Source organism: Augochlora pura, chromosome 4 (assembly GCF_028453695.1).
Source record: "Augochlora pura isolate Apur16 chromosome 4, APUR_v2.2.1, whole genome shotgun sequence".
Classification (NCBI taxonomy): domain Eukaryota; kingdom Metazoa; phylum Arthropoda; class Insecta; order Hymenoptera; family Halictidae; genus Augochlora; species Augochlora pura.
In genome coordinates this window covers 6,618,705-6,631,577 of record NC_135775.1, presented here as the reverse complement: position 1 = coordinate 6,631,577, position 12,873 = coordinate 6,618,705, and the positions used below count along the sequence as shown (strand labels likewise).

The 12,873-nt window shown below is 40.7% G+C and overlaps 1 protein-coding gene across 1 annotated transcript; it reads right to left on the bottom strand.

The window, feature by feature from the left end:
* Positions 1-4,040: 4,040 nt before the first annotated feature.
* Positions 4,041-6,148, bottom strand: LOC144469004 (uncharacterized). Its single transcript, XM_078178845.1, has one exon. The coding sequence runs from the start codon at positions 6,146-6,148 to the stop codon at positions 4,061-4,063; it is 2,088 nt and encodes a 695-aa protein (XP_078034971.1). The 3' UTR covers positions 4,041-4,060.
* Between the last annotated feature and the right edge of the window lie 6,725 nt (positions 6,149-12,873).

Genomic DNA, 12,873 nt, shown 5'->3' with positions numbered 1-12,873 from the left:
TTTGACGCCACGTTATGGCACTTTAATCGAAAACTGCGTCCGCATCAGAATAATCAACGAAATTATCTACTGTGTACTGTCTGCACATAATTACAAAAGCAAACACTATTACGTAAAACAAATTATACATTCCAGCGGCTAAAATGTTATTATTACGATATGTTTCCATTGTTCTACCCCGTGCACGGCGTGTGTTACATGATAACACGGAATTTCCAGTTCGCTCGCGGGTCCTAGCAAAATGGAAGGACAAAACAGATGCGATTCGAATATCGAGGCAGACAGGCAAGTGAACAAGTGTGAAAATTTCGACACGAATAGATGCGCGCGGATATCTATTACCCGTCGGAGCACGCTTTTATATTCGTAAGCATGCGTCCGGGTATCCTCTGACCCCGCCTCTATCCTAGATATGTCACGGGAAACGACGGCTTCGAAAAATTTCTTTTCGCGACCACGCAGCCACTAGCTTATACAAAAACAAAGTCCGCCAATTAGAAAAATTGAGGACAATAGTACTCGGCCGCGAGCAGCGCGATAATGGAACTAAACTAATTGCAGCAAAATTCATGCTCGTAACATAACGGCTATGACTTAAAAAATTCGCGTGCAGCGTGTTACATTTTGCACTGCATTTGTTGATTCTCTCGGAAGGTATCCTCGAATGAACGAGATAATAGAGAATGCAACAGCTGTTTGCACGAATTTTCCTCTCGCGTGGAGCCCATTATGTTGGAAAACAAAAGCTGATAATGTTATGGAACAGTAACGGTGTTGTTAGTTTCGTTCTAAACGTTTCGCGTTTTCGTAAATTCACAGCTGCGCGGTTAATTGGTACAACAAATCCACTTTGTTGCAAATGGGAGAGGAAAGTTGTGTTTTATATAAAGATCTGTTGTAGTCTGTTCGTCAACGATTAGAGAGAGAAGTTTGGCCTTGAATTACAAGCCGAAATTTCAAGAATATTTTTAAGTCAATTAGATAGTTTAGGATAAGAAAACGGACGTAACATTGATTTCCACCCTCAGCATCGCGTTTCTCAGAAATTATATCGATCTGTCGATAACATTGAGTGAAACTAAAGCGAGCCTGTCGAAGGTGGAATAAGCCTGGCATTGATTCGTGATGGAAATTATTTAAGCGACCGAGTCGGTTCGGAAAAGAAGATTCCGGTTGATTAGAGGGGGGCGGGGGGGGGGGGGGGGCGGTTGGTTGGGGGGGGGGGGGGGGGGGGGGGCGCGATTTATTCGAGCGGATTCCGTGCGTCAGCTTTCCGGAGAACAATAGGCGGGGCTGATAGAGGAGCACTTCCGTAACAGCGGCAGCTACAACTTAATCGTGCTTACAAAAAGCCCCGGCTACGGAGAAATGAGGTACGTGCCGCGAATCCCGTATCTGCCGAGGCGGGCCTACACCTTCGGCTGCGCGACGAACTCGCATAATTAATTCGTTTAACAGCGTCTCCTAATCAACAATCTCATTCGACTGCGTTGCCAGCTGTTATCGAATGGCTAAACAACTGTAAACTCCGCGAATTTCTCAACGACGAAACGTCTCGAATTCCACGAATTTCACATCGCTGCGTCCACTTCGTTTCATCTCGCGGCGCTATTGTCGCAACAATAGAATCTTCGAATTATTGTTGAGCAATTTTAATCATTGTAACATCGAACAACGATATTGGCTACGCTTATGAAAATATTATTTCCTTAATATTTTTAGTAAATAACAGTTTCACTTTTTACTCCATGTTCCTTTTTAAATTTTCCACACGTCAAGTTTTACTATATTTTTGTTACTCTATTTTTGTCTCCCATAAGTTGTAATTTTTTGATTTATTACCAGCTTACTTGCTTAACTGTTTGCGATACTTTAATGGTGAAATTTTCCAATAGTAATTGAAGTTTCAAGTCCGAACAAAAATTCTGTTCTTTTGTCATAAATATAAATCATTTTTTTCTTCTAAGAAACAGTTACGATCAGAAAGATCATATCGATCGCAATGGATCAACACAAGTTAAAGATAAAACATCAGATCTTCATACACAAGACATAAACTATCAATTGTTTCATATTCCTAATTTTTACGGACGACAATAAAACACGTATGTTCCCTCGCTCATTTAATCAACGGTTAATAAATAACGCAGATATTTTTCGACAGAGCCCATTGGTCACTGATAATTGGCGCCGCACCAGCGAAAATTATTTATGCTCGGAGAGCACGGTTAATGACGTATCGCGTACGAAATTCATGACATCGTAAAGAGCGGAGTTTGCATAATGCGCGCAATAAGTTACAAGTGTTCCGTATAATGAAACAGGTAATTAATGGTTCACGAACCGCGGTGAGAACTGCGTTAACTATGCTGGGCAATGGGAGTCGTAGTTCCGACAACACGTGCCGGATAATCGTACCTGACGATTCCCACGAATCGATTATTCGACAAGATATTTTTCTACATCGCCGGGTCGCGTTAACAATAAACAAGATCGTCCATCCACCTACATGAAAAAAAGAAAACTGGAAGACGCGAGAACACGATTTCGACGATCCGTTGTCGTGAAAAAAGCGACGCGTGGGCGTCGATGGAAACGATAAGCAGCTGTTGCGTTCTCAAAGCGTCGAATACGACACGAAGAGCCTAATTAAGGAGGGAAGGGTGACGGATTCCCGTCGTTTAGGCTTTGAGATGGCGGATGACTGACCTTTTTAACGATTCATTTCGTTTGTGTCGGGGCAATCAATATTTTATTTACTCAAGCTCTACTTTTTGAATACGAAACTGCTTCCCACGCTCCTCTGATTTTAATGATGTCGTAGGTGGAGGAAACGAAGAGAAATGTTATGTGACCAGTAGATGAATTGAATCTGTTTAAAACGCATCAAAATAGGTAACAATGTATTGTTCACTGGTATATTTGTTGTATTTATTTTGATGATATAATCTGTATTTTAACTTGTATCAAACATAACTGAAATGAAACTTTTAACATATAAAATTAATTTTTCCGTCAATTGAGCAAGATAAATATCTTCCACTAAATGTTTATTCATTTCTATTAACTAAATGGATGGAGCAAAATGGATTTGTGTTCAGACATTCTCAAGATGGCAATGCTTTCTGGGCCGTTTATTTTCAGTAATAAATGCAGTCGCAGCTTACGAGCACAACAAGTTGTTAATTCCTTAATGGACAAGGTAACTCGGAAGTTTCTTCGAGCCCAACCTCCTAGACATAATCATCTGAAAGTTTTATGTATCTGTGAATTAAAGCAGCGATGCAGCAACTTACGAGACCGCAATTCGGATATCCGTGAAATATGTTAATGCTTTCCTAAAACTCGAGCAAAGTTTTCGTTCGCTATCTCCGAATTCTCTATACTTAAATACGAGCGAGAGCTGCGAAACGGCGTACGTTGAAATATTAAGATTGGCCATCTTCGTTCAGCTGTTCGTATTCCGACAGCAAAATTCTCGAAGCTTTTATGGCCATAATAAAAGATATTTCTTTTTATGACGTACGGAATATCCTGCCACGGTAAACCATGTCGGTTTTGATGATGAAAGAATGGAGCTTTAAAGCGATTATTCTGTATAATTTTTTCGCAGAGGATTTGCACCTTGCAGTGTATAAGATTGCTTTACCAATTCGAATTAACTCTTTGAAGTGGAAACTCGTCGAATTAAAATTGTTTGAATTATATGAAAGGCTAGATAATGTGTAGAAATCTTTTGGCGAAAATATCAGTTGGTTGGAGTAACTGACAAAGTAGAAAAATTACTTCAATATTAATAATAATAATATTGATAATATTATTTCGATATATTATTATATATCGTTTTATTAATGATACAAATAATTTTCAGTAATGACAACATAACACTATTCGCATGTTCTTTTATAATTCTGTTACATAATCAAATTTTTAATTCTTACACGCAGCCCTGTCTATAAAATGTTAAATCTCATAATTGAATAATCAATTCATAAAATTTTCCCCCGACCAAAAACAACTAGAAGTCCTCAACCTCCCTTAAGTTCGCTATGAAAAATAGTCACCCAGATCTAGCTCGTCCAGCCATATAGATTTCCACGAAGAAGATGACACCAGAGCAGACCAATCCAACAAACAGCAGCAGAAACGTGAGCGAGTAATGGTGCAGGGTAAGTATGATCTTCCTCTTCTCGTTATTCAGCTTCCTCCTCATCTTCACGATGGTCAGCTTGAACAACGTCTTCTGGAGCGAGATGGCAGGGATCCCAGCCTCGTTTAGCCTCAGCAAGACGAAGTTCACTCGTTCTGCATAAGGCGATGGTGACCGCAGGACATAGGACACGCGATAATTCATGGGACACTCGTCGACCACGTATATCAGCGGGTTGCCATCCTTGTCGTAGTACGCATAATCGCCGAGCAACATACTGTAGTACCTGGTAATAGCGATTTTATCATCGAACGCGACCAAAGCTTTGGTCTGTTTCCGCGTGGTGATCACGTTGATTCTCTGTTCGAGCTTCATGCCGACTGGCGTGTCGTCCAAAAAGACTGTCTTCAGATTCGCGTATTTGGTGATCAGTATTTTTCCAGAGTCTATCACGTCCTCCAGCGTACGCAGCTGGGGATAATGGAAGGGTTTACTCAAGCTGGAAACCAGACCGCTTTGATAGACGCCGTTCACTATGAGTCCGAAGAATAGTGTGCCGGCGAGCAGGGATCTTTGCGCAGAGGTCTCTTCTTTCGGAAAAGGATAGCAAAGTAGTTCGACGAACTTGAAGAACTTCAACATCGGCTCTGGCACTTCCGGTGGCCCTCTTCTAGACTTCAAAGTCATCGCCAAGCCATTTGTCACCTTATCCATATGTCTTCCAGACTTGTCACAGGGATAACTCGTCCGAACCTGCCCTGTCACGTCTGTCGGACGATACATCGGGCTAACACCCTTGAAGAAACACCATAGCAAAGTGACTATGACGTTGTATATTAGCAGCACGGCCCACAGATCCTTCTCGAAGGGCATAAATGGCATGTAGGCTTTGGGCACCAGGCCAGAATCAGGCGACAGGAAGCACAGCTTGTCCTCGTACATAGAAGGCGTGAACTGGAACTGCGTGCGCTTGGTGTACTGCTTGACGAAGAACCCGGTGATCACCATCTCCACGTTTCCGTTCTCGATCTCATTCAGGGACTTGTCGAAAGGATCGTTCATATAGAAGTCGACCTTCCGCATGAAGGTCACGCGAAATTTACATCTTAGGGCGTTCTCGAGGGCATAAACCACATCTCCATCTACCCTGGACAGTTTCAGCCGATGCTGGTCATCGTAGTTGAACCCTGACAGCAGGGACTCAAAGACTATTATGTTTATAGGATAGTTGTTCAAGTTATGAAAGATTTCGAACAAGTGAGTATTTTGGTTTAATATCTCCTCTCGTGGTTCGATAGGCTTCAACATCGTCGCGCGATCCTCTTCAGGATCATTTGAGGTCACATCAAAGACCTCTTCCGAGCCTTTCGCCGCGACAGATTGAAAACACAGCTTTCTAATGTCTCCAAACTTTTCCCCGTTGATCTGGAATGGCTTAAACCCAACAAGACACCGAAAGTTATCATGCAAAGACACGATCACGGTTTTGTAGACCCTGTGCTTCGTCCACAGCTTTCTCAAGAAACCTCTCCAGTCCAGCGAGACTTTTCTATTCGGAATAATGATCAGGTACTGATTGCTAGTCTTCCATAATCCCGGCTGCCAATAGATGTACGAGTAGAGGTTGTATAGATCTCTCGCGAAGATGATCCACGTGAGCTGCGATCGATTCAACAAAGTAACCGCCAGAGACAGATCCTGAGACCTGACCTTGAAGGCCTTCATCGAGCTCTCGTTGACGTGTTCGACCAGGGAATCGACGAAGCTCGAATGAAACCTCGGCAAGACCACTGATAGTGTTAGAGGACGGAACTCTGGAGACTCGTTGATGAAATTTAGGATCCTCTTCAGGTTCTCCGTTGCTTGGTCTATAGAAGGACCGGCGGCTACCATGAAATAATGCAATCTATTGTGGACAGAAGCGATACCCAGCGGGGTCGTGGACTTTATCAGAACCACTAAGCAAAACAATATCGAACACGTCAATGACGTCTTCATGGTACAGCGATACTCGTGGTAACGACGTTGGCGAAATTCTAAGAGACACATTTGTTCACATCCGTTATTTACATTGTTCATTTAAATCGATCTTTTTATTACACACGTTATTGTTTTAGTAGCTCGTTTTTAGTTGATAATCACGAGGAAGCATTGCCATGTTATTCCAAAATGTCACAGTCGCCTTCACTGTTTCGTTTACAGCTTTAGCGTTTGCATTAAGATTATAATATAATATTAAGTCCTAATTAATAGTATTAGTGACTAGAAATATTATTGCATGACTTTTGGAGATTGCAAATTTGTTATTACCATCGTGTTCCCTCCATGACCTCTCTTTTATGATTTTAATGTGAAACCACAAGATATCGTACTCCCTTCAATTCTTCATTTGGAATATTAAATAACAGCTGAAGTCTCGTCAAATTCCTCCTTACTTCTTCGCAACAGTACCAAAATGGTGGAGGTCTCGGGAGTCCTCCGACTTCCGGCCCCGGTCGTCGAAAAACTGGTAAAAAAACCTGAGCATTCAGCAGCGGTTCACCGGAAGCCTATAAAGATAAGAAAGCTCGTCAGATCGGAATCTAAGCAGAGGACTCGAAGCCTCGAACTAATCGATAGCAACCGTTAGAGACGCCGCGGAACACGAAACTGTCGTAAATCACCTGGTTCGACGCTCCTCGAAGCTATAAAAGGAGGACTGGCTCGAAGTTCGAGCTAGGTTGTCCCTCATTTTCCCGCGAACTTCATGGTAGAAAAAACAGACAAACGACCCACGGTTTCGCGTCGAATTTTCGAAACAGCCGGCTATCGACAAAGGCGCGAGACCGTACGATGACGCCGCGAAACAGAAGAATGGTATCGTTACCCTTCGACGACTTCGTAGGCTTCCAGGAAACTTCGCGTCGTCGTGGTCGACGAATAGAATATTTAAACCCTCGGGGACGCACTGAAAAAAAAATAGAAAAAAAGTACATTGTAACGCTGTAAGGACATTTTAATATTACATCGTTGCTATCTCTATTATCGGATTTTCGCGTCTACTTGTATTATCAAAAAAGGAAGAAACGAAAACATCCATTTAATTTCACATTTTTATCTGTCGAAGACTCTACCATTCCCTTCATCAAGAGACACTGTCATCAAACTCCATTAGCTTATTACCCTATTAATCTAATTACTGAAACGAAGTTCACGGGCTGATCGTTGCAACTGTTTAGCGTAGCCACGATCTCAACACTGTGCTTCTTTTCTCTGACCCAAGGTTAGGCCAACGTTATATTACTATAGGTCATTGAATTTATCTTGACCTTAGCTATCACGATATAATGATAGAAACGTGTGATCTCATTTAAGAAGAATATCGATGATCTCGAAATCTTGACAGATATGACTTTTAAAAAGAATTATTTCCACTATGTATCCCTTCGAACCATACAATATGCTCTCTACAAACTATTGTAAAATAATAGTATGATACTAACCGTATAATTCTATTTTTTAATATCGTTAATGATGACGGAAATATTGTTTCGTAGCAGCTTACCGGCAGCAACGCCAAAGGCAAATTGAAGGTAATAGCAAAACGAATCTGATGGCTTCCCAGTTTTTTTTATTCTCGTTATATCACTTGATGTTGCATTCAGCAATCACATTATTCCTTTGTTCACGCGCTCGTTATTTCTTTTCGCGCCGGTTTCCTAGAAATAAATTCTCATTCATGGAACGCAAACAGAACGCAAAATTCACCGAATAAATCAATATTGATTAACGATCCTGTCCGCGATATTACTATCATCTGTCCGGTTTTTTTTTCGTTCTAGCACACGATACACTGCCACATAGCATTCCGTGTTCGTAGTTCGATTAGGCGACATTGAATCGTGTACCTGACGATCGGGTGTTCGGGTAAAAGCACAAAGCGGATGAAAAATTGTTCAACTTTAATGTCACTTTAGGTTATGTATAGTATTTTAGGTTATGTATTATAGAACAGCAATTTCTCATCGGAGATCAATATGACTGTTACGATCTTTTACCATTATACTGGATTGAAGATTTTATGCGATTATGACAGACGTGAACAACGATTAACGATTACGATTAACCCCTTGCACTATAATAACGAGTCAGATTCGTGATACAGATTTCATGCAAGACCTACTAGATATGAACATTACTAATTTCTTCTACATCGAAATAAAGATAAATTCTTCTGTTATCAAAATCTAGAAACAAAAGTACATAAAACAATGAGAGAAACAAAAATTGTCAGATTTTATTATTAAAAATATTAACGACAAATACGTGCTGATTAACGCAGCGCGAAAGGAATCGTAGTGCAAGGGGTTAAGACAGCTAATATGAATTTTGGCGGATACCGGTTCCACGAACAAATATCTCACCTTTCTTCCAAGATTCGCACTGCGTCCGGCGAGGAACGACATCCGTCCGACCGGCGTGACGTCGCTCTGCTCAAGTTCTTCGTGGGCGAACTTAAAGGCGAGGTTTTGCGGAAGTTTCTCCATGTCCCGCGCGTGTTTGTCCCGAGCAAATCGAGGGGACGTTTATATCGCAATTTGCCGGGCCCTCGACGTCAGCCGCGTGACAAGTCATTAAGTCGAGGATTGTTGCTTCGGACGTTGCCGGACAATCGCGCGCCGGAAACGAGCCTGTTTTCTTACCTCGGCCCCTAATTCCCGGGGACTATTCCTGGTTAATCATCCTTTCGTTTCCACCCCTTCTATTTTTTCTATCGCTTCTTCCTTCGACGATGTTTCTGCTCTCGATTCCGAACTTTCTACCTCGCTGAAGACGACTGCCTGCGACTCGATATACAGTCAGTCCCATAAGTATTCCTTCCCTCATTGCATATAAGAGAAATCTGTCGAAATCAAGGGATTCATGTAAAATTTTGCAATAAACTTCTGATTTTTAATAAACACACGTATAAAGTTCATTCATACCAAATTATAACAAAATTGATTAACTAGTAACAAAAATATATTGATTTTACACTGCACGTAATAACAGTTCAAAAAAGTATTCGTACCATTCTTAGCAGAGTCGATTTTGTTTTGTTGCACCGACATTTCACATCAAAAATAATTTCCACAGTTGACAGTCGGTTGGGTGAATGCCAACAAAGTAGTAACTACCCCGTATAGTAATTATGAACGTTGACTTGTGATTATAATTGTAGTTAGGCCATGACTCTCTATGCAGACTGAGATATTTCGCGATTTGTGGAAAGAAATTGGAATTATAACGAGCTTCGTGATGCATGAAACGCATTGGCTATCAAGACTGAAATGTATTGATTTAAAGATTAAAATCTGCACTTCGGAACGAGCCATCGGGACCCATTAGAATGACGAGTAGGCCGACGATTGACGTCAAACTCGTATCCGCGATGTGAGTTTAGACCGCGAATAACGTAATCTATCAGCTACCACTAACATTCGTAACCTAATGAATAACATGCAATACAACGAAGATAAATAACGGGCATTGCGGCAGGCGATACACAATTTTCACGGAATATCTGATGAAATAATGTTTTATTATTCCCTGGGGCACAATATATATATTCAGAATGAATTTTCTCGCTTGTCTTTGACGGTTTAAACAAACTGTCGAAAAACACGGGATGGGAAAATCGGTCGCGTTAATTCTCGTGCGTTCTGAATACTTTTATTTGATACGAGTTGCTTACAATTACGGATTCTGTGGCCGAAACGGATATCGTTCCCTTATTCAATTAACAGTGAAACACGCGGTTTTCCAGTTGGCGCCGCGTCGGAACGTTTCGTTACCGCTTTTATCGCCGGTTAATTAATAAATTTTGCCACCGGTGGCTCGGCAACATTCTTCGCGATTCCGATTTTAATTAAAGGCGTGGGTGACACCTGGCGCGTTAATTAAATCTGATTTATCGTTTGATCATCTAAGTCGCTTAGAGCGCTTTCATGTCACAAGTTTCTGCCGCATCGAAGGTGAAGAAGATGCTGCAGAATTAGCCATTCGAATTTCCGAACGCGAAAGTAGTCCTTTCTGCTTCCTACAATTAATTTCCGGGAACTGTGTCACCAGTAATTGGATTATCCACACAACTCGGTGCTCTTTCGCAAACAATATTATACCGCAACGCGTGCTCCAGACTAAATCATATGAATGTGAAAGAATATAAAATTGTTCGCACTGGAAGTTTCATTCCGCGGCTGCTGACGAACTTTTAAATCAACAGGTTATAGAGATTGCCGTGCAACTGTTCCTCTGTTTTCATAAATGATCCTTTTTAAGAACATAATGCGGGTCCATCTGACGAAGGAATCCCTTGTTCCGCTCCCCCTTTGCATAAAATCCATTGGACAACAACCACAAATTAACCAAGCACATTTTGTATCATCGAGAGCGCCTTTGAAACCCGAACATTACAGCCTGTATTTGCAGGACAATCTGTATGGTAATTTACAACTTTCGCGGAGCGATCGTTCGCAATCGCCTGCGAAACTTTATGCATTCGTGGTATCTCGGAATTCAGTAAACATTAGAAACCAGTTATGTTTATTTCTCGCCAATAATAGGAAATTATTTTAATTTCGATAATTCGTATACAATTGTTAATTTAATTATTAAATTAAGAATTCGGTAACTCGTAAACGAAGCTACATTTACATTACGCTAAGGAAAAGGTTGCTTCGAATGGCCTCAGGAACCCCTCGTTTTTTTGGAAGTAACATGATATTAAGCCGCCCTGTATACGAAAATTTGTTGAAGATACTCTTGAAAATCTCGAAAATTTATAAATCGTCCGAGCAATAAAACACGATAGATCCGAGAACAATTGACACAAGGGACTGCATCGTCGGGATTATCGGTCGATGGGATAAACGCTAAGAAAAGTGAAAGCGAAAGGGAGTAAGGGGGAAAAAGTGACAATGTCATCGTTCGTCAACTTTATTACACTTTCTTCAGAATGACGGCAGCGATAGCCGATAAGAGTGCGAACCGCGGCGCGTGTTCTTGCCGAAACGATTTCATCCCACGCGGTTCCTAGATGCGATCTGAATTCGAGGATCAGCCGATCGGGATCCATGACAAGGCCGCCGATCGTAAAATCGGGGGCCGTTCGAGTCAACAAGCCTCGAAGGCTATCAGCCGGTAAGTTTTCATCGGCTACGGGCTAAACTGTCTCCGAAAATGCCGCGCCGCCGGGCCGCGAGCAAATTGGGGATCAGGGTAAACAAAGCGCGATCGCTTATGCCAGTGATATCCTCTTCCGATAACCCAACGGTATCTTTGGCTTCGAGGTGACAGTGATACAGGACTCGATATCCCGGTGGGAATGATACGGATTTCGTAGAACGGACCGTTTAGCTAAGAGACTGTTCGATCTCCGAGTATATTATAGCGTGACAGTCGTAATTTTTTAAGGAAGTTATAGTCTCTTTATGTACATTTTTTCATGAGGAAGGTTAACCTTATTGTTCACTTTGGGGGGTGTTACTTAGCATTTTTCGTTTAGGACGATTTTAAGAATTTTAATTGTCATCCATTTACAGGGTGTCCCAAAAATGTATAACAATCCGGAAATAGGGGATGCCTAAGAAGTATTTTTAAAGAGTTATTCACAAGAAATACTGACCAATGAGAGACGAACCTCTGCTGCGCGAGGCGATCGAGCCAATAAACGAATGAATTCCAGTTCTGCTTCGTAATAACTCGTATTTTTACCTCCATTTATTACGTCTACCAAATTTAATTAAGTCTCTCATAACATAAGGATGCTTGAACTGTAATCGATGTTATAAAATTTAACTTTTCGATTTCCATTTCATTAAATAAAATACTTCAATTTTATAAAGGTTTTTAAATTGCTTGCATGACAATTAAAGTATTAAGCGAGTCAGACAACGTATAATACGAGCACGTTGCAGTGATCTTTTTGCGTCACGTGTACAACGATAAAATGTGATCTGTACTTTAACTAACAATCTGAGAAGAAATTGTTGAGATCAACAGACTTATAGAGGTCGCTAGTTGCTCTGACTTTTTGCATCGATAATTTTTGTTGTGCAATTTAGCACAGGTGATATGCAATCTTTTTCTGCAGCGGATCGCAAATGGAAAACCGATAATTCGCCAGGCTACTTGAAACCGCAACCTTGACCCTCGTGTTCTGTTCATGTAATGGTTTCCTCTGTGCTTTGCAATAAAATCGGATCAGAATTAAAACCGAATTAACAAATCATAACGAATAGATCTTTATAGAAATGTCGAATTTTACATCGAAATCTAGTGATTAGACTGAGAATATTTACGCAAAATAAAAATTGTTTGTATTAATTTCAACACATAGAAGCCAAGTACAATTTTGTTTATCTCTTAAATAATTTTAATAAATTGTAATTAGTATGTCAACATTTTTAGATTTTTTAATTGTTTTCACTATTCTATGTTTCGCCTATTGGTTGTGTTTAGAAATGCATAAAATCCGCAATCTACATATAGTCAATTTTTAAGATAAAATGTTATCCAAAATTAAGAATTCCAATGTCGAAACTTTCGAACATTTAGTAGTTTTCTGCAAATCTTTTAATTAACTTCATGTAGGTTTCGAATAATTGCATTGTTATCCAATGAAACTGTCACATATATAGAAGCTATCGTACATTAATTTGTTTTCTACAAATCGTTAAATTAAATTTTGTGCTTTCCACGCT